This window comes from Euleptes europaea, chromosome 13, assembly GCF_029931775.1.
Source record: "Euleptes europaea isolate rEulEur1 chromosome 13, rEulEur1.hap1, whole genome shotgun sequence".
Lineage (NCBI taxonomy): Eukaryota > Metazoa > Chordata > Lepidosauria > Squamata > Sphaerodactylidae > Euleptes > Euleptes europaea.
This window is the reverse complement of record NC_079324.1, coordinates 11,467,945-11,488,623: the sequence shown is the minus strand read 5'-3', so window position 1 is coordinate 11,488,623 and position 20,679 is coordinate 11,467,945. Positions and strand designations below refer to the sequence as shown.

The 20,679-nt window shown below is 43.6% G+C and overlaps 1 protein-coding gene across 1 annotated transcript in view; it reads right to left on the bottom strand.

Annotated features, from left to right (window-relative positions):
* Positions 1-20,679, bottom strand: part of COL4A6 (collagen type IV alpha 6 chain) — a 234,884-nt gene that overhangs the window by 142,348 nt on the left and 71,857 nt on the right. Inside the window, exon 3 of the mRNA XM_056858952.1 lies at positions 5,551-5,634. Coding sequence (XP_056714930.1) covers positions 5,551-5,634 — 84 coding nt within the window. The remainder of the gene's footprint in view (positions 1-5,550; positions 5,635-20,679) is intronic.

Sequence of the window (20,679 nt, the reverse complement as noted above, 5' to 3'; positions counted from 1 at the left end):
GTAATGTCTTCTTCTGTTCCCTGAAACAGTGGAGTCAGGAGAAAAGGCCGCTTGCTTCCTCCTCCACAAGGCTTTCTTGGTAATAAGCTCGCTGACCAGGAAGAGGCTTTGCACACACTCCAAACAACTCTCTGGTCCCACGGCGAGCTTACTCCCTAACTAGACGAGATCCTTGAGCAGAATTTCCAATAGCCAGCCCACCCTCAGCCCACCCAAATTCTGATTAGGACAACAGCATGGAAAGGGGAGGAGGAGGAGTCCCCCCACTCAGTTTTGCCAATCAAATTGTTCTTTTCCTGACTGTTATTGGCTCTAGAAAGGAACAAGACAGGTGCGTCTCTTTGCCAGTCTTTTTCCTGCCCTGGGCTAACAACAGTGTACCTACGTGGGAAGGGCTAGATTTTACAACTGCACATGGGCAGAAGCTGTACATCCTGTCCCTTGCACTGCAGCCCAAATCCAAACTAGGGCCCTGCATAGTTGCTATTTGCCTATGAGAGCCAGCATGGTGTAGTGGTTAAGAGTGGTGGTTTGGAGCGGTGGACGCTGATTTGGAGAACCGGGTTTGATTCCCGACCCCTCCACATGAGTGGTGGAGGCTAATCTGGTGAACCGGGTTGGTTTCCCCACTCCTGCACAGGAAGCCAGCTGGGTGACCTTGGGATAGTCACAGCTCTCTTAGAGCTCTCTCAGCCCCACCTACCTCACAGGGTGTCTGTTGTGGGGAGGGGAAGGGGATTGTAAGCCAGTTTGATTCTTCCTTAAGTGGTAGAGAAAGTTGACATATAAAAAACAACTCTTCTTCTTAAAGAAATATGTGCACACATGTAAAATCTACTTGCCAAACTCTTAGATAGTTGAGACAAGCTTACTTTCCGGATGAAAAAGTATTGAGGTATTCAGGCTAGCTGGGTTGAGATTTTCTGTATAAGGTATTTGGAAATTTTGTATATGGAAAGTTAATTAGTAAAAAGGGAGAATTAAATTTAGTATTGTGGTGGAAAGCGCCGTCAAGTTGCAGCCGATTTATGGCGACCCCATAGGGTATTGCAAGGCAAGAGGCAACAGAAGTAGTTTGCCTGCCTCTGCACAGAAACCCTATATTTCCTTGGTGGTTTCCCATCCAATTATGAACTGGGGCATACCTTGCTTGGCTTTTGAAATCTTACAAGATCCAGCTAGCCTGGGTATAGTAGTATAGTTTAGTATAACCGGCATTATTCTTGTGATTATATTGTTACTGTAGAGCTACGTCTTTCAAGCTGCAAACTGTAGTCTGGTTACTGAGCTGTCAAGTTTGTAAAAACAAAATAGCTTTTTACAAGAGAAGTGAACCGGAAGAATCCAGCACCTTGGTGGACTGGAGAAATGGAGCTTGGCTCTCCACAAAGCCATTTGTTTAACTGAACTCAGAAAGAGAGTATTTGTTGCATGTTACTATTCACTGTTAATTCAATTTGTCTGGTTATACAAAGCTTTGTTGCAAAGTAACTTGCTTTCCATTTTTAAATGGGTATGGCTGTTAGGGCTTTGTTAAAATGCATTTGTTCGCAATATGTAATTTGCCCTTCCTATTTATGTAGCACAAAATAATTAAAAGCCACTTTTAGTTTTATGCACAAAAATGTCTATAGAATTCTTCATCCATTTCATTTACTGTGGAAAACGCATATTCTCTTTCTGCATTCTGTCGTCGTCGTCCCCCACCCACCCCCTGTATCAACACAGCCAACTTCTCAGTACTTTCTGGAAGCTTCCAATGACCTCATTTGAGGCTGGATTTCAGTGGTGATGGTCATGCTTTTAATATCAGTAAATTGTTTTGGCTGGTTTAGATATGTTGTTGTTAAATTGTCAATAACCCCAAACCTGAGGAACCAACAAATCATATACAGATTTACTGGCACTCTTGCATTCTATTTGACTTACTTCTAAGAAGTTTCTATCTCACATTTCTACATCGTAAGCCCACAAAGCTGCCAAGATTCACAATAATTTTAACACAATAACCACCCTCTAGAAACAGAAGTGATAAAATCTGTATAAAATCACCCAGTGCAGAAAGTGATTGCTCTAAAGTGTGGTTAAAATGCAAAAATCATGTTTTGCTTGGAGTAGCATTCAATCATGCAAATTCCCAACTGGGAGATACCTCCATGAGAACTATGGCTGAGGGCCAAACTATAAAATATGGTGTCCCCAAGAATGCCCCGCCATTTTATATGAGTGAGGTCCCATTGGAGAACTCCTTATAACAGTGCCACATGGGCCCAATTCTGGTCAGGACCACCACTGGACAGGGACAGGAGGGACTTTTGTCTTCCCACTGCTGTTTTTCCAACCTGAAACAGTGCTGGGGAGCATACAGCCAAATAACACCCCTCCCGGTGCAATTTCACATCAGAAGAACACCATGGGGGGTGGGGGGGGGGGCAGCAGCTGCCTTGGAGGATTAATTCTATGGCATTATACTCTTACTGAGGTCCCTCCTCTCCCCAGGCTCCATCCCCCAAATCTCCAGGAATTTCCCAACCCAGAGTTAGCAACTCTAGTTGACATACTTCTGCGGAAGCTGCTTCTACTTGTTTGTGGAGTTTCTACACATTTAGGCTATTTGTCGTCAACAGGCCTCTGTCGTACAGAGCACCCCCCCCCCCAAAGCAATGCCTAGGCCTAATACTTTCAGCTCGAGTAAGAAATAAAGCTAAAGTTCATCCAAGTTCCCAGGTCAGCAATGAAAACAGTCTAAAACTTTTGTGACAGGTGAACAAAAGGGAAACCAGGAGTTTGAACTGCAAGGTCAACAGTATTGCGGTCAGTTCAAACAATCTGGCTGAACTCCAGAAATGGAAAAAGACACAAAGATGATGTCCCAAACAACCCACGGATTACATCACAGTCCAAGCAGCTGATGGTGGGTTTGGTTTTGGCTACTGGCAAATACTATGGGTGCTTCCTTCGTGAGACTTCATACATGCCAACACTGGGAAATTCAGAAGTGGTATGTAGTCATCCACCTAACATCAAAACACCTGACCTTTCAAAAGAAAACAATGGCTGTATCCAGCCAACTGCCAGAGGAATACTGATCTGTCCCATGATACTATCCATTTCTGCTAGTGCAGACCTTTTCAACCCTTGGCAGGATGATCCTTAGGGCTATGGGACCCATACCCTATATGGCTCAGGGACCTGCAGTGAGGAGGAAGAAGGGAACCAACTAAGGAAAGGGGCATTTTCAATCCCTTGAATCCTCTTCACTGCAACCTCCCAACATGCATGGCTCTTCATTCACACAGGTCATGTGACCTCAGGAATAGTCTTTTCAGGGTCAAAGGGGACTCCAAAAGTACCCAAACTGTCAACATTTAACTGTAAGCTTCCTCGAGCAGAGACCAATATTTTATCTTATGTTTCTTTGATGGTATGGCACAAGCACATCAGTAATTGATAAAATTACATTCATTATCTCTGTAATCCATTCCTAGTAAGGTACAGCGGTATCCCAACATTACAGAGGCTGAGACACAACGGCCTCTTTCAAACAGCCCTTATAATCCGTTTTAGCTTCCGGTTGCTAATGGATTTTTTGTGTCATTTCAGACACAACCGTTTTGGCTCCTGGCTGCTAACCGATTCCCCCCCCCCCACATTTTCATACAAAGCTGCTTGTGTCCCATTGCCAAAGAGGGGGTTGAACCAATTTTTAAGTAAACCACTTTCTCCTGTTTTCAGCTCTTCTCTGCACTTCTGAATCTCTGTTGTGTGCTGTTTAAAATGTCTAGAGCACTTCCAAAAGGATCACTCCCCCCCCCCCCGGCCTTTTTTCACAGTGTATTATTTTCCACATTTTTTCACATTCTAACTTTTGCACTGCAGCGCTAGACCAATATAGCAATTCAGTGCTATATTGCCAGCATTCAGATGCACTGAACTGATATACTGGTCTAGCGCTAGAGTGCAAAAGTTAGAACATAAAAAAAAACAACCATGAAAAGGAAAGCACTGTGAAAAAAAGGCGGAGGAGAAAAAAGCAGCACTGTTTGAAATGGCCAGAGCTCTTCAGAGCGCTTTAGAGACGGCTCACAGACAGATTGAAATGGGCTGTGTGAAACACCAGTCCCTGTATCGCTTTACTTGGAATCGGGCCAACAACAGATAACATCCGGTTTAGAACGGTAATCTGAAAGGGGCCAATGGCTTGCCTAACATGATCCTCTGGACTCACAGTAGCTAGAAGAGATTTGATGTGGTGATCTCCAACTACCTTGTGTCTGAATACATATACTCAACATCCAAAGGCACATGATTGAGATGCTTCTGAGAAAGGGCCAAGGCACACACACAAATCCATTTTTTACTTTAAAAAAAAAAAAAAAAAGGTCAGGAGAGGAAAGCTGGGAATGTCTTTTTGTCAGCTGAATGAGATGCGGGATAAACTTTTGTTCCTCCTCTGTTACAGGTATTTTAGTCTGGGCAGGGCCAGAGGTCTTTGTTCTCTTTGGCACGAGCCAACATGCTCTTGCCCTAGGCTCTCAGTGTGTAGGTGACTTGCTGCCTATGGCCCTGAGTGAGCCAAACTAGTGAAACTAGTACCAACCCAGGATATTGGAGCATCATGAATGTCACTCCACCTACTGGCTGCAAGCTTCTACTGTGAGCCAAGGTGGGGGGAGGGAACCACCACACACCTGGTACCAGGGGGAGAAGAGGGACAGTGGTCTTTGTGTGTGTTAAGTGCCATCAAGTCGCTTCCGACTCATGGTGACCCTATGAATGAAAGTCCTCCAAAATGTCCTATCTTTGACAGTGGTCTTTAGCCATTAAAAAGTGGTCTTTAGCCATTAAAAATTATTATTACTGCTGTCATCAATTATCAACTGATCATATGAGTTATGAACAATTCAATCTGCAAAAAACAACCACAACCACCACCAAATAAAATAGTGGGTTGGATACCATGATCTATCCGCAAAAGGGGCTGTGGGATGCAGCCCTCTCCCTTGCTCCCCTCAGCTCATCAGTCCCAGTGTTGTGGGCCACCCCAAGGGTCAGTAATGACCCGATCCTTGCACAGGAAACTACCTTTATCAGCCACCTGCAGCTCTTGTAAGTATGCAAGTTTTTTTTAGAAAAAGCGTGCTGTCCAATGAATCAGGGCAGTTTGCTAAAACTAATTAAAGATTTTTTACCGGATTACTCTACCCAGTTAACTGACTGGATAATGCAGCCCTTATATTTATGATACTTCACACTGTCCTTCTCACGTAGGGCCAGGGATACCCACTGGTGTTTTTTCCTCAGTTAGAAGTCTGGCTTGGGTAAAGCCTCATTGTAGGGGCCACAACCCCACAATCTTCCCAAGAGGCTTCAAAGCCTTGGCCAGGGCCAGTGTGCTGCTGACGCAGCTGTTCCCCCTCACTTCCCTTCCCTTACGAAGTCAGCAGACTGAGTCTTAAGCTTATTAACTTTGTTTGCCTTAAAAGAAGGACAGCTTAGATAAGACGCCCGAGGACTGGTTTTCTTCACCAAATAAAGGCACCAACTTACCCGGGCACCTTTCTCCGGAAAGCATTTGCAGCCGGCGCTGCAGTCGCGACCCCCACATGGTCCGTGATAAAAGTTCTTCCCACCCTGTTAAAAGAAGGAGAGAGAAACAAAGGGAGAAAAAGTGAGTAACCCAAACACTTGAAGCTTCCACAGATATAAAACAGTGCTGAGAAATGGTTCGTTCCATCACCATTTGGGCAGGTTTGTGATATACATGAGGCCTGCTTAGAAATTTATTGGAGACAAGCATAAATTGCAGCTTTTAAAAACCCGGCAGCTATTCTGTTATGACAGCCACCCTGATTGGAGATAACAGTTTGTCATCCACCATTATTGAGCAGCCTTTTCCAACCTGGATTTGATACTTTTTAGCTGTGTGGCATTAACCACAAAGGACTTTAAATGAATACGTGTGTCATAAAGTTTCAATCCATCAATAGAACACTATGGGACATGAAAACATGCGTTGCCAGGAATGCTGCTTTACAAATTGTCAGGATACAACCCCCAACCCCTGGTAGCCACAACTTCTGCAGAAAATACCACGCAGCTGTGGCTGAGCTCCTGATGTGCAAACTCACGTTGAAAGGAACAGGAGTTTCAGATCTGAGTGGCCAAATTTCAGCTCCATTGAGTCAATATGTCATGCACCACACTGTAACAGATATATGCTTCATACAGATACAATCAAACGCATGTTCTGAATAGGATTGCATGGTCTCTTGAGGGTCAGATCTTCAGATTTAACAGTCGACCCTGGAAGTTAAAAGGTGGAACCAAGATAACCAGGAGATGGAGCCTTTAAAAAAATTTCTACCTTCTAGCCTCAGGAAGAGTTTTGGGGAACTTGAAAACTTGAACACTGTTGTGCGACATTGGGTTGGTTTTAATAAAAATATTACATGGATTGTGTTTTTGGCACTTGGGCATGGAGCCTCTTGGAGTGGGGGGAGGCATAGAGTGAAGCTCTCAAGCTGAGCAGAAAATAGCCTCCTCCCCTCTTCTTCTAACTCCTCACCCAAGATTTTACTACTCCTCCAGAGAGGCCAAAATCCTGAAATCTCAGTTCAGTCTCCAAGGCCTGGGAACCCTGGTTACCCCTTTGCACAATAAGATTTGACTGGTGCTAAAGTTTCGGTGGAGCCCCGTCCTTTAACGTCTCTCTTCCTAAGATGTTCCTTTTAAAGCAGACACATTCTGCTGCTCTCATTATCCAAAAGGAAATCTGCCCAAGACCAGAAAGTTCTAGTATTTGCTGGCTGAAACTGGCTTGCAGATAGGAGGAGGCTAGATTGCATGGATTTGCTTTCCACTCCAATTTACTGCCCTTCCAAACAATCTTCTTGAGCGTACATCTCAGAGGTGCCTCATCCTATTGCAACAGCAGTGGATCGACTGCATTCAAACCTGGGTGGGGCGGCTATTAAGCCAAGCTATCCTGTTGAAATGGATGGATGTTTCCTGAAAAATGTCATGTTCACACCATACTTTTAAGTCTCTCTGCAGGAACAGGTCATTCTGCTCACTTGTGAATGAAAGAAACCTGAGAAGGGGAGGAAGCACTTTGGAGCCAGCTGGGGGAAGACCAGGTGTTACATGTCACAAGTATTTTATTTATGGGAAGGAGCTGACATCAGATACTCCCAAATTACTTAAATAGAAAACAGTCATGTGCTTTAAACCGATGCATGCTGTTTTCAAAGACTCCTAGCCAGAATCCCAGTTTATGGACCCACTGAAAAGTGATCGTTGAGTTCCTTTATAAAATAGGGGTGCCTTTGCAGGCTATAAGGAAACTCCAAAAAATACAAAATGCAGCATGAGTTAGAAGCACGTACCATGCAGTCTTTACAAATCAGCAATGGCTATCAATTTGCTTCCAAGTGCAATCCAGAGCGCTGGTTCTTACCTTTAAAACCCAACATGGCCTGGGACACGAGAAGATCCATTTTCTCCTCTATCAATCTGCCCACTGGAGATTGTCATTTAAAGCTCTGCAACGTTTGCCTTCTGAAGTGAGTTGCTAACAACATTTTTTTAAAAACCTGCAAAGCCAATCAAATCTCCAGTGGCCCTGTCCACTTCCTAAAAACACTTGGCGGGCACAAGAAAGGGTGTCAGTAGGCACCATGGCATCCACAGGCAGCATGTTGGGCAGCCCTGCCTTAATGGAATGGTTCATGGGGTCTCTTTCTGCTCTCTCACAGAAACTCAAGCACAAATGGCCATTTAGCTTTCCTTCACTAGTCTTAACCGGGGACTGGAGATGGCTAAAAACCCTGATTACAAGGAAAACATGGAGAGTGTTAACCACAGTTAATCTGTACCTACCCTTAGAGGGCCAGGACATTGGTCACAGGACATTAACTACTAAGTGTCTTGCTTTCTGCATTTTTCAGAGGCTTGGTCTTTGCTGTCATGGGTATCAAACTGCTGATCCCACGGGACTCCCAAAATGCAACATGTTTTCCCCCACGGAAGCGCAATAAAGATTGCTTCTGCAGAGGAATACAGGCTAAGAATGACCAGGATCTTCCTATTTTGCTGATGGTAAATCCTCACATTATATTGCCTGCATGTATTCTTGCTCAGGAGTCCTATCAAATGCGCTTCCTGCGATGGAAAGTGTGATGTTGAAGCTGGCCTGGTGAACAATTATGCTACTGTCTCTTCAGGGACTAGTTCATTTAGAAATGGAAGCTCTATGGCGTCTCTGGATTGCAGCCATCTGATTAATTTAGAATTAGATCCTTCCAAGATTTCAGCCCTTTCGCTGAGTCACTGCCCCCAGGCAACCTCCTCCCTCAGACCTGCAGGGACACAGAGCCGCTTACGAACCCCACCTGGTCTACATTTCCTACTATCCAGTTGTCTTTACATTTGGCTGGGTGCATTACAGCAAAATAACCAAGGTTCTACAACACACTGACAATGTGTTCTCCTCACCTTATTGACTTTTGCAAAATACATGCCCGTTAGAATCTGTTGGGTCCTCAATTTACAAATGTCCATCAACCTCTTTGGACATTAATGTAGAGGCAACTGAAAATGTGGGTTGGGTGGAGTGGAGAAGAGTCAGTATTGGCTCCACCAGCCTCTCCCACAATTTCTACACGTTCAGGGATCCTACATTTCTACACAGTTTCTACATATTCAGGGATCCTACATGCATATGCCCTAACAAGCAAAGGCAAATGTAGACACAATTTGGGACCTCTCCATTTCTAGGGTTGCCAGATCCCTCTTCGCCACTGTTGGGAGGTTATTGGGGTGGAGCCTGGGGAGGGGAGAGACTTCAATGCCATAGAGTCCAATGGCCAAAGCAGCCATTTTCTCCAGGTGAACTGATCTCTATTGGCTGGAGATCAGTTGTAATAGCAGGAGATCTCCAGCTAGTACCTGGAGGTTGGCAACCCTATCCATTTCCCAAGATGCTGGATGGCACATACAGCAGAATATGTGCATAGTCTGCATACACAGGGGATCCTTGAACACATGTACATCAGCCAGATAGGCAGGAAAGAAAAATTACTACTCCAGTCATAGATCTGTTTCACTGAGAAATCACGGAAATAAAGACTTCTCAATATTTAAACTATACTAGCAGTGCATAATTACATATATTACTGTCACAGAAGCTGGGGCAAGTTGGAGTGGGGGAAACAGTCACAAAGCCCCCCTCCTGGGCTGCAGGCTCCCCTCACCTCCTTTTGGTTTTCTTCTCACCCACCCTGTTTAACCCTTGGGCAGGTGGGTGCTTGGTAAACCGCTGCTACCAACCTTTCCTTTGAGGGCTCACCTTTACTTAAGAGGGGCCCAGGTTACTCCCTTCCCCTTTTAATTCTCTGGGTAGTACCCCTTTTATTGCAAGGAGGAGCTCCCTAGAAAAGCCACGAAGTCTGAGTCTTCTAAAGAATCCAACAAAGTCTGAAGAGATTGCTACCAAAACAGAAACATTCAAAAGGTACTAAGAATGGCTAGTAACTCTTCTCAAGAAAAGAAAGGCATCCCAGATGGGAGGTTTTGCCCCAAAAGCAAACAAATAAGCACCTATTCAGGTTTAAGGTTGCCAAGCAAATGTGCCCTAATGTACCTGAATCTAACTTATTCCCAAAAATAACCAACACATCCCTTATTCCTAAGGGCTTCTTAAGCATTTTTCACTCACGACCCCTTTTTGCCCGAAAAATTTTTACACGACCCCAGGTATATAGGTATATAAAATAGGTATACAAATAAAACATTTACTGATAATAAATCATAAAGAAATTTATTTTAAAACAATTTTTTGCGACCCCCACATTCAGTTACGAGACCCACAGTTGCGACCCACAGTTAAAAAAGCTTTGCTCTAGAGCAGGCTGGAGCAGCCTTTGCTTTCCCACATGGAGCTTGGGAGAGGAAGCGTTTTATAAGCTCCTCGCACATCCCTGCTCCCTTGTTCAGGATTGGTTACCCTTTTCTTGCTAAAATGGGCTAGGGCCTGTCCTGGGCCCTGAATTTCCCTAGAACTTAAGTCAGGAAGAGGAGGACTAGGGGGAAAACCCTCCATTAATACAAGAAAAGTCCACTCTGAGGGCCTAGTAAGGCCACGGGAGCAGAAAACCTAACAGGAAAAATTATAATTAACATGTATCTTCTAGGCTCACAATTTATTCCAATGACAACGCATAATATTGGGAGCCTAAAATACCTGTGTCGTTTAGATTTTTAAAAATTATTTATTTACTTCATTTATGCCCCACTTTTCTCCCTGATGGGATCCCAAAGTGCTTTACAATATTCTCCCCTTTTCCATTTATCCTCACAACAACCCTGTGAGGTAGGTTAGACTGAGGGTACGCAAGTGGCCCAAAATCACCCAGCAAGCTTCCATGGCAGAGCAAGGATTCGAACCTGGGTCTCCCAGATCCCAATCCAACGTTCTAACCACCCACAAAGAGACACCGACACAACAAAGAGACTCCACGGCATACAAAACGGAATGGACATTTTGTAGGTTAATGTTGACCTCTATTTCCCCCAAGCACTGCCCTCTGCCTTACGCCCCACTGCAAGCAAAAGAATCTCTGGGGCAACCACATTCATTCCAGTCAGGATGAAAGTCGGCCGCTTGCGTGACACAAGACGTCGTTTCTCTGAGGAGTGCGCTGGCTTCAGCCCACCAGTCTCCGTGAATAGCAAAGAGCCGGACAATGCGCCGCTTCTTGCAAAATTGACAGAAACAGGCCTCGTAAACAAAGGCTGCCTCTGTTCTTGGGAATCCACCATCACCTTATTAATTAAGGTACCTGAATAAGTTTGGCCTATCACTGCCCTTTCCTCTCCTCTAACAGAGTTGCCATCCCAATGATCCCCTCCAACACTCCATATCTTGGAGGCCGCTTACATGGAGCAGAGCTGCGGTGGGGTTTCAGCTCATGTTTTAACTCCTCAAAGGCCAGCTGACTACTTACGCTTGCCAAATCCAGTGATATTGTCAAAGGAATTCCAAAAGCTTAGTCAAGCAGAACTGTCCCTTCCTGAAAATATGTTGGAAGTTTCCAGAGTTCAAGAACCGTCTGTTTTTACCATGGGATGCTCTATCACATTTGTAAGGAGCTCCCTCCTGTAAAATCCCAAAGAGCTGTCAAAACAATAAAACAATTATCGTCTTCTGCCAATTCATTTGTTTCCTTTTGCTATCATTGCTTTCTGTTAGAACACATCTGAAACAGCAAGAATGTTTGCAATATCATGAACACAAAAATGCATGGAACTGATTAACTGAGGAGGATATCAACATCATCTGCAAAACTGAAAATTGGCACATACGTAGCCCAAGAAATCTCATTTACTGGGACAGTATGAAAATGGGACATCAGCATGTGAACGGGAGATGTAAAGTATATCGCAAAATGGTTGATGAATTTCCATACAACCTAGAAAACTGACATTTTGTATATTCATAGTCCAAAATGGTCAGATTAAAAAGAAGAATCTGGATATGCATAGAGATGGGAAGGCCTGGGGGGGGGGGTGTGGGAAAATTCAGAAAAAAATTATTCAATGGAAAAACTGGGAAATTTTCAGAAGCATGGAAACATTACTACGTAATATTTTCTCTTTTGGAATGAGTGCAATGCCTACTAAAACAAGGTTTTATGCTGATGCCTAAATTTGTGCCTGATGTTCCAGTAATGACAATTAGCTGTGATATTTTTGCTAAGTTTTTTGCTGAGCAAATATTGAAAGTACGCTCTGATTTAGATGTCTGTTATAAGATAGGTACTCCAGAAGGAAGGCCTAATACACCGCCTGGCCTATTGATGGAACATTTTGACCTGATCTCTGTCATGCGTGTGGGCAAGATCCTGGGATCTGTGAAGGCCACTACTTGTACCCTAGATCCTTGTCCAAGTTGGCTGATAAAATCATGTAAGGACCACATCAACAAACCCTTAACATCTATTATAAATCAGTCACTAACTCAGGGCATCTCCCATCAGCCACTTAAAGAGGTGGTTATTCATCCGCTACTTAAAAAACCATCCCTACAGGAAAATGATGTGGCCAATTATCGCCCAGTCTCTGATCTATGATTTCTGGTCAAAGTGATTGGGAGAGCAGCAGCAAACCAACTCCACTCCTTGGATAACTCATCTGCCCTAGACCCTTTCCAGCCTGCCTTCAGGCCAGGCTATGGGACAGGGACAGCTGTGCTAGCTTTAGTTGATGACCTCCACCTGAGTGCAGACAAAGGCCAAGCCTCTCTGTTGCTCGTATTGGATTTATCTGCAGCCTTCAATACAGTAGATCATGCCACCTTAATGAGGTGACTGGAGGCAGAAGTAGGTATCAGGGGATGTGCATTGAACTGATTCAAATCATACCTCACAGATCGGACTCAAAGGGTTGCTATTGGAAACCAGTTGTCATCGGTGTGGGACCTATCTTGTGGGGTTCCACAGGGCACAATTGTATCCCCTATGCTTTTCAATCTCTATGTAAAGCCCTTAGGACAAATCATTCATAGCTTTGGGGTTTGTTGTCATCAATATGCTGATGATACTCAGCTGTTTATATCCTTATCCAAATCTTCCAGTGATGTGGTAAAGGTCTTGAATCTCTGCCATGGTGGTTGACTGGCTAAAAGTGAACAAATTGAAATGAAAACCTGAAAAGACAGAGGTAATGCTGGTTGGGAAGGAAGGGGTCTTAAAGGACACTGTTCTCCCCACTTTTGATGGAGTTCAACTGACCCTTGCTGACTCAGTTAAAAGCCTTGGGGTCACTCACACTGGATCCAGCTTTACTTCTGGAAAAGCAAATTAAAGCAGCTGCAAAAAGTTTTTCTACCAACTCAGCCTAGCTTGTAAGATGGCCCCTTTCCTTGATACGCCTCATCTGGCCACCTGGATCCATGTCACAGTAACATCAAGACTGCACTACTGTAATGCATTGTACATTGGTCTTCCCTCAAAATCAACTGGTCCAGAATGCTGTGGCTTGGGTATGAATGGGAGTTAGATGGAGCCTGCATATTACTCCCATTCAGCAGACGCTCCATTGGCTGCCCATATGTCACCGGGCTTAGTTTAAGTTATCACATACAAAGCCCCTCATGGTCACGGCTCCTCTTACTTGCAGGGCCACCTCTCTCCCGAGGCTCTGCCATGACAATTTCACTCAAGTCCGCAGTTGCCTGCTGGCAAATGGGCAAAGTCAACAACTGCCCCATACATGCGCTTTCTCCGTGGCGGCTCCCACTTTGTGGAATGGCCTGGCCGAGGAGGTCAGGGCAGCTCCTGCCCTCCTGCAAACTATGAGAAACTGAACTATTTAAGAGGGCTTTTCTGCGCAGGTGATAGGGTTGCATTGAATGAAATGGTTTTATAAACTTGTTTGGATAAATGATTAAGGACTGTGGTCCATACTGCTGTGTCTAGCTTATTGTAAGTAGGATCCTATTAATGCAAATTCTGTACCTCTTAATGTGTCATTTGAATGCTTATATTATGCTTCACTTCTTTCTGGTGGTTTCAGACTTCTGAAGTCCTTGGTTAGTGAATGTCCCTTTCTGTGTGTGATTGTATTGGATCACTATGTGTAATCTGCCTTGAGCCCCTATAAGAAAGTGAGACTGTAAATATCATAAACAATAAACAAATAAATAAACTGAAAATGTGCAGCATGAATGTTTTATGCAAAATAATCTATAGCAATAGATCATGATAAGTCTTATGTATACTGTAGACATATATAACATTTTTAAGGATAGGGTTATTGTTTAAATGTGAATAATTATGGCAGTAATTAATATGCTATAATGTGTTCAATAATATGTTGTTAAAGAGTTCTGTGTTTTCGATGTTATAAAGTAAGCTTGCTATTCAAATATGCTGGTAGATTCACTGTGACTGTAGGAGAGTGTTTATGTCCAAATAACACACCTTCTTTTCTTCATGACAAAATTTGTTTTCTGATTTCAACTCCCCCCCACAAACAGCAAAAAAGGTTCAATACATATGCTGAGGGAGCTTAGGGTGTTGCAGTCTGCAGTTCTCTCTCAAGTAAAGGGTATATTTGCAATTTGACTTGTAGAAAAAAAGGGATTTTAAATCCCATAAATATTACAAATAGTACAGTTTTTTATGTCAAGTTATAATTGATGCATTTTATGTTTACCCAATAAAATAAGTTCAGGTTTGACAGAAAAATAAATATTTAAAGTACATATCACACACCCCTTTCTATTTTTGTCTGGGGGAGAAATGGGGAAAACACATTTCTTCAAAATGTCTGGGAATTTTACATCTCTAGATATTGGACACTTTTAAAGCTCATGTTCCGAAGACAAGACAGGCAGAGAACAAGTTGGACATGGAGTAGACTTTGGAATACAGAATTTTGTTCTTCCAACATACACCTGAAATGGATTGGAATCTTGGACTGGGGGGGGGGAGGAGAGAGAGAGAGAGAGAGAGAGAGAGAGAGAGAGAGAGAGAGAGAGAGAGAGAGAGAGAGAGAGAGAGAGAGAGAGAGAGAGAGAGATTGATTTACAAGCATAGGCATGGTCCTGACTGCTATGGAATGCAGATTCAATCTACTAGTGCACACGGACAGATAAGACAAGAAGCCAAGGACTGATTCAGTCACTCAACCACAGCGGCATCAAAACTGTATGGTTATTTCTACACAATGTACAATGCTCAATGCTGAATTTTTATACATGATGCCCAGGATACTTTGGTTAGTAGAGAAATCTAAGAATGTGTCACTTGTAAATCTCTGCCCCAAAACATGCAGTTCACAGAGTAGTCCCAAAATGCCTATGGTGCTACCCTAGCAGCTGGAAACATTGCAGCCTGCAGTTATCTGTTTAAGACTGAGAAACAAACTTTTAATTGAGACAGAACAAAAACTAGGTCAGGTCAGACATCCCGTTCGCCTCTCTCCCTCTCGCCTTCCTACCTCTTATTAAAGTGGCGTAAATAACTCAAGATACCCAAAGTGCCAAGCATATTTGATTTCATGCTAAGGTTTTAGGTTATGCAATAGGAGGCTTAAAGGCTTATAGAAGATCTAATTTATTGTTTCTAATGGGAACCAACGCAACCGAGACTGGAGTGGCTAAGGGAAAGGAAGGGCTGGTTGGCAGCTGGAAAAGATGGTTTCTTTCAAGCATCTAAGGGTCCAATTCACTGGGAAGTTCTCCTGCAAAAGCCCTGTTGAAATGAACAGGAACATAAATGGGGTCTGCAAAAGATCATGGTGTTCTTGCACAACCTCTACTTGTCACAGTAGGGTTTGCAGAAGAAAATATGACGAGGAGATAAAAAGAAAACAATCCTATTTAATTGCTTTAAGTATGCAATTTTCTAGTGTGCATATCAAATGCTCAACTTCCAGAGCACATTTTATGCAGTTTCTGCCATTCCCTGTACAAATTTCATAGCCACACAGACAAGCTTTCTAAAGAGCTTATGATGGATAACCGAGTTTACTCTGTTACTGAAAGGATAAAATTAGGTCTTCTGGACCCAAGCAAAAAATAACGGAGATTTTAACACAGGCTGGTAACGTACTTCCATTTATACACTACTGGTCTGTTCAAGTTAATACTACAACCCAGCCTCAGAATAAGTTTCTAAATCAGGCCATTTCCACAACAGATGCAGACAGGGTGGAAACAACTCCATTGGATGGTTGGGTTGGCTTACCCCAAAATAAGCCCCAAAGGTGTAACATCAACCCACGGCTTTAAACTTTGCACATGATATTCGGCCCAAGGTTATCCCATTGTTCTACTTGAGAGCTCATCAGGTTAAAATGAGCAAACCTGACCAAGTCATGTCTTCCCATCAGCCTCGCTTTATTTTTAAGAGCTAGGAGTTCCACACAGCAACTTGCCCACCAATCAAACCAGCCAACACAACTGAAACTTTACATTAATTATAGCTTCCCTAAAACAGAACTGATGCAATCGTCTCCAGAAGTCATCACAGGACGATGAGATGTAGCACTAATTCTGGTTGGCTGACATCAGAGTTGTGAGCAAACATATCTTCCTTCCCCCTCCAATCACAACTTGATCCATGACTAAAAGTAGGAACTGCACTTACAAAAAAGGTCCAGCTAACAATGACCACATGGAACTGCTTAACTGTTTGCAGTTTAGTAAGTGGTTTTTTATTACACCCAAGGAGGGATAAAATCATCCCAGGGGGCTCAAGGTCTCCCATTCTCAATTTTACTTTCACAGCCACCCAGTGAGGCAGGTTAGGTTGAGAGAGAGTGACAGGTCCAAAGTCACCCAATGGATTTCTGGGGGGATTTTGAACCCAGGCCTGACTAATCCTAGTCCACACACTGTCATCATGAAACCGCCAGAGTTTGCAGTCCACGACAGTTACAAATGGCACAAAATCCCATTTATTTATTTTACACCCTGCTGTTCTTCCCAATGGGGATCCAAAGTGGCTTTCATCGTTCTCCTCTCCTCCATTTTATCCCCACAACAACCGTGTGAGGTAGGTTAGGATGAGAGGGACTAGCCCAAGGTCACCCAGTGAGTTTCCATGGCACAAGTGGGGATTCGAAACCTGGTTCTCCCAGGTACTAGTCCCACACTCTTAACTACTACGCCACACTGGCTCTCACTGGAACTCACATGCAAATTATTTAACTTCCCCTAGTTTCTGGTACTTGCAAACCTGTCCTGATTTGGCCTTTTGAAGATGCCTGTTAAGGACATTGGTGGTGTGCATTAGAGTTCTTCAGGTTTCACTCAGAAGTGACGGAAATAGAAAAGGTGGTTTAATCTTGAATCTAGTGGAAAGACCCAGACACAAAAGGCCAGCAGGCTAGGCTCCTTCCATCCTCCTCCTCATAATACTTATTTATTTTACACAATAAATCACACTACTTTAAGGCTGACCATGAAGAAGCTGAAATTGTTCAAGATCTTCTGTTACTTGGCACCATCAAAAACCAAAAGGGAGACTGCAACTGGAGATGCTGGGAGATTGAGCCTGGGACCTTTAGCAGGAGGAGGAGGAGGAGAAGTAGAAGAGTTGGTTTGTATATGCCGACTTTCTCTACCACTTAAGGAAGAATCAAGCTGGCTTACAATCACCTTCCCTTCCCCTCCCCACAACATGAAGAAGCTACCCCTGTGAGGTAGGTGGGGCTGAGAGAGTGTGACTAGCCCAAGGTCACCCAGCTGGCTTCATGTGGAGGAGAGGAGAATCGAACCCTGTTCTCCAGATCAGAGTCCACCGCTCTAAACCACCGCTCTTAACCACTACACCACGCAGATGCTCTACCACTCAACCACAGCATTTGATTCATTCTTCTGCCTACAGGCAGTTTTAAATTGTCCATTTTAACCAGTGGCTTTATTATTTACATTGTAAACTGCCTTTAGTTCCCATAAGGTAATAAGACAGCTAATAAATGTTTTAAATAAAAGAAAGTAAATACATTATGTGAAGAAGCACCTTCTGTTGTCCTCAATCGAATGTCCTATTCATGTACATGTCGTGTGAGAATTCTTGCACATTTGGTAACACTGCTACAAAATGGCATAATCTCTGTAAGGGTAGCTTTTTGGCTGGAAATCTCTCTAACCTTTCTTCTCCGTTCTCACCAAACCTCAAAAGCAACAGTTTCCTAGCGAGAACTGCCCCCTCAGAGCGCGCGCAAAGGGCCTATCTTAACAAGAGGGACAAAGCAGAGCTAGGACAAAACTTTAGAGCAGGAAAATCAAATAAACACGACTGAAAGCATCAAATCCAAGACGTCAGAGAGGTTTCATTAACCCCTTTTACATAATCCTGTGTTTATTGAAATACTTGTACCTAATTTAATTTGTAAGGATACCAAGAGAACAGAAGATCACTTTCCACTGGATGCTGCTTGCATCTGCCAAGAGAAAATGGACAGCCCCTGCTAGAGATAATCTTACCTGTCTGGAAGGGAATTCTTTCATAAGATTTATTTCAGATTAAACAGAACAAAATAGGGGCAGCCTGATGCACTCAGCCCTGTAAAAGAATGCATTTGCCAGGGAAAAGGCACAGATTAGATCTTGTGCTATCAACAGCTAAGCCTTGACACCAAAAGAGCCAAACAAGGACAAAGCAGACAACCTCCACTGCGTATAATTCACTCTTATATTCACAAATATCCTGACACTCAAAGGGCCTGCAATCTGGGTTACTATGGGAGGCTGAATGTTTTGGAAAAGCTCACTGAACCATTTTAAGAAACCATATCCAATTATCAATAGATGGGAGGCAAATAAATTAAGACTAGAGATGCACAGCTTGTCCACTGCATCTCTTCGAACCAAGAGCTCTCCACATATAGAAACAAGTTCTCTTAGGAAAGCAACCAAGCCAGGGCAGAAACAGCATAGCCAAACCACAATCCCCAACACTACCCAAATCAGGACAGAAGAGAAGACTGTGTTCCCTGGCTCTTGTGCTGATTCTCTTATAAGGGGAAGGACTGTCCATTATTAGTAGGCCAGGGTCCAGTTTTGTAATGTCTTTTGACACTAGCCAACTCCGGGTTAGGAAATTCCTGGAGATTTGGGGGCAGAGCTTAAAGAGGGGAGGGAGCTCATCAGGGATATGAGGGCCATAAAGTCCACCCTCCAAAGCTACCCTATCAGTTGAAATACTGGGAGAACTCCAGGCCCTAGAAGGTGGGCAACCCTATTTGGCTCCCTAGGACCCATCTTGGAGCAAGCAGCTGAGCCCCGACTTTTCCTTATTCCCCCACTGAATGTGTTTCCCATTTCTTATGTAGATGCTCAGGCAATGTATTGGAAGCAAGGGATGTGCCTTATCAGTAGATCAATTCTGTTGGAATTCCCAAGGATTTGTTTCAGAGGGAACTTGAAGCATGCTGAAGGATCCCTGTTTCCTTAGTAATCACCTACTGCTGTCTAGCTGTAACAGTCTGAATAGCCCCAACTAGGCTAAACTCATCAGAGCTGGGAAGCTAAGCAAGGTCACCAACAGTCAGTACTTGGATAGGAGACCACCACGGAAGTCCGGGTTGCTACGCAGAGGCAGGCAAAGGAAAACCATTTCTGCTCACCCCTTGCCTTGAAAACCCCTTGAGGGATCATCATAATTCAGTTGCTTCCTGACAGCATTAAATTACATTGCTGTCTTGCAAGTGGCACACAGATCAGCATAATGGTGGCTGGCAAGTGTCAGTCATATTGGTTCATCCCACCTAGTGTTTAAAGTGAAAAAGCTGGCAGGAAGAATAGCTGCAATCGCATGATTCAGATGTAAGAGCAAATCATTGTTCACCACGACATGAATGAGCCAGGAGGATCCTCCAGCTCGGTTCTTTCCTCCACCCATGTAAGCAATCAGTTAAGTCATTATTTCTGCTTCTGCAGAAACCATCTCAGAACAAGCAAATGTCCGTGTATTCACGTTATTTATAGTCTGCCTTTCTCACAGGGACCCAAGGCGGATTACACATAGCGAGTCAGTGCAGTCAACAAAATGGGACATTCAACAACCAGTGCATTAGGATTTTAGAAGTCTGGAACCACCAGAAGGACTGAAGCATGACATAAATATTCATATGACACATTAAGCAGTATATGATCCTACTACAATAAATTATACACAGCAGTACAGACCACAGTCCCAATAATTTATCCAGATAAGTCTGTGAACCGATTTGTACAGTGCAACCCTATTATCCGTGCACAAAAGCCCTCTTGAATAGTTCAGGCCAGGAAAGTGGAAGCTGACTTATGGCAACCCCATAGGGTTTTCAAGGCAAGAATCATTCAGAGGTGGTTTGCCACTGCCTGCCTCTGCAACATACATGACCCTTGGAGGTGTCCCATCCAAATACATGCCAGGGTCAAAGCTGAGAGTGTGTGACTGGCCCAAGGTCACCCAGCAAGTATCCATGGCAAAGTGGGAATTTGAACCTGGGATTCCCAGATCCTAATCCAACACCTTAACCACTACACCACACTGGCTCTCCTAAGCTCTACAAGCAATGCATTTGCCCAGTATCGGTCTGTCCTAAAAATATCTAGAATAACACTGTTTTGCAGCCTCACTGGAGAGCCAGGAGGAGCCCCATAATGAACACAGTGCCCTCTAGGACTTATTTCTGATGCTATGATAAAGTCTGACATCCCATTGCTTTAGGAGAATAATGAAGGTAGTTTGGTACTTTTGTAAGACAGAGCTTTTAAAAAAATGCACCAAGTTGTATTAAAGGTGAATCACTCACATAGCCTCATCTTGTAGAAGTTTACAGAAACTCATACAGTTCAGCCAAACTATAGATATGTTCATTTTTCTGCCCCAACATGCTTCTGGTTGCGGCAATGTTCCATGTAATTTACAAAGATTCTGCTGTGGGTACTCATAAAAACCACTCAAAACCCTCATCTCCCCCTTACAAAAATGCTGATCCTTCTGGGAACCTGAGATTTACTGGGTGGGGAGCATTTTGTTTTAGCTTTTTTCCCTAAAAGCCCAAGGGAGGTAAGAAGGAAGACTCAGGAATCTGTTACAGGAAAGGCATTTTAAGATAAACTACGACTCTGAAAGTGATGATTTAAAAGTCTGCTGCAAATCATAACATAACCAATTT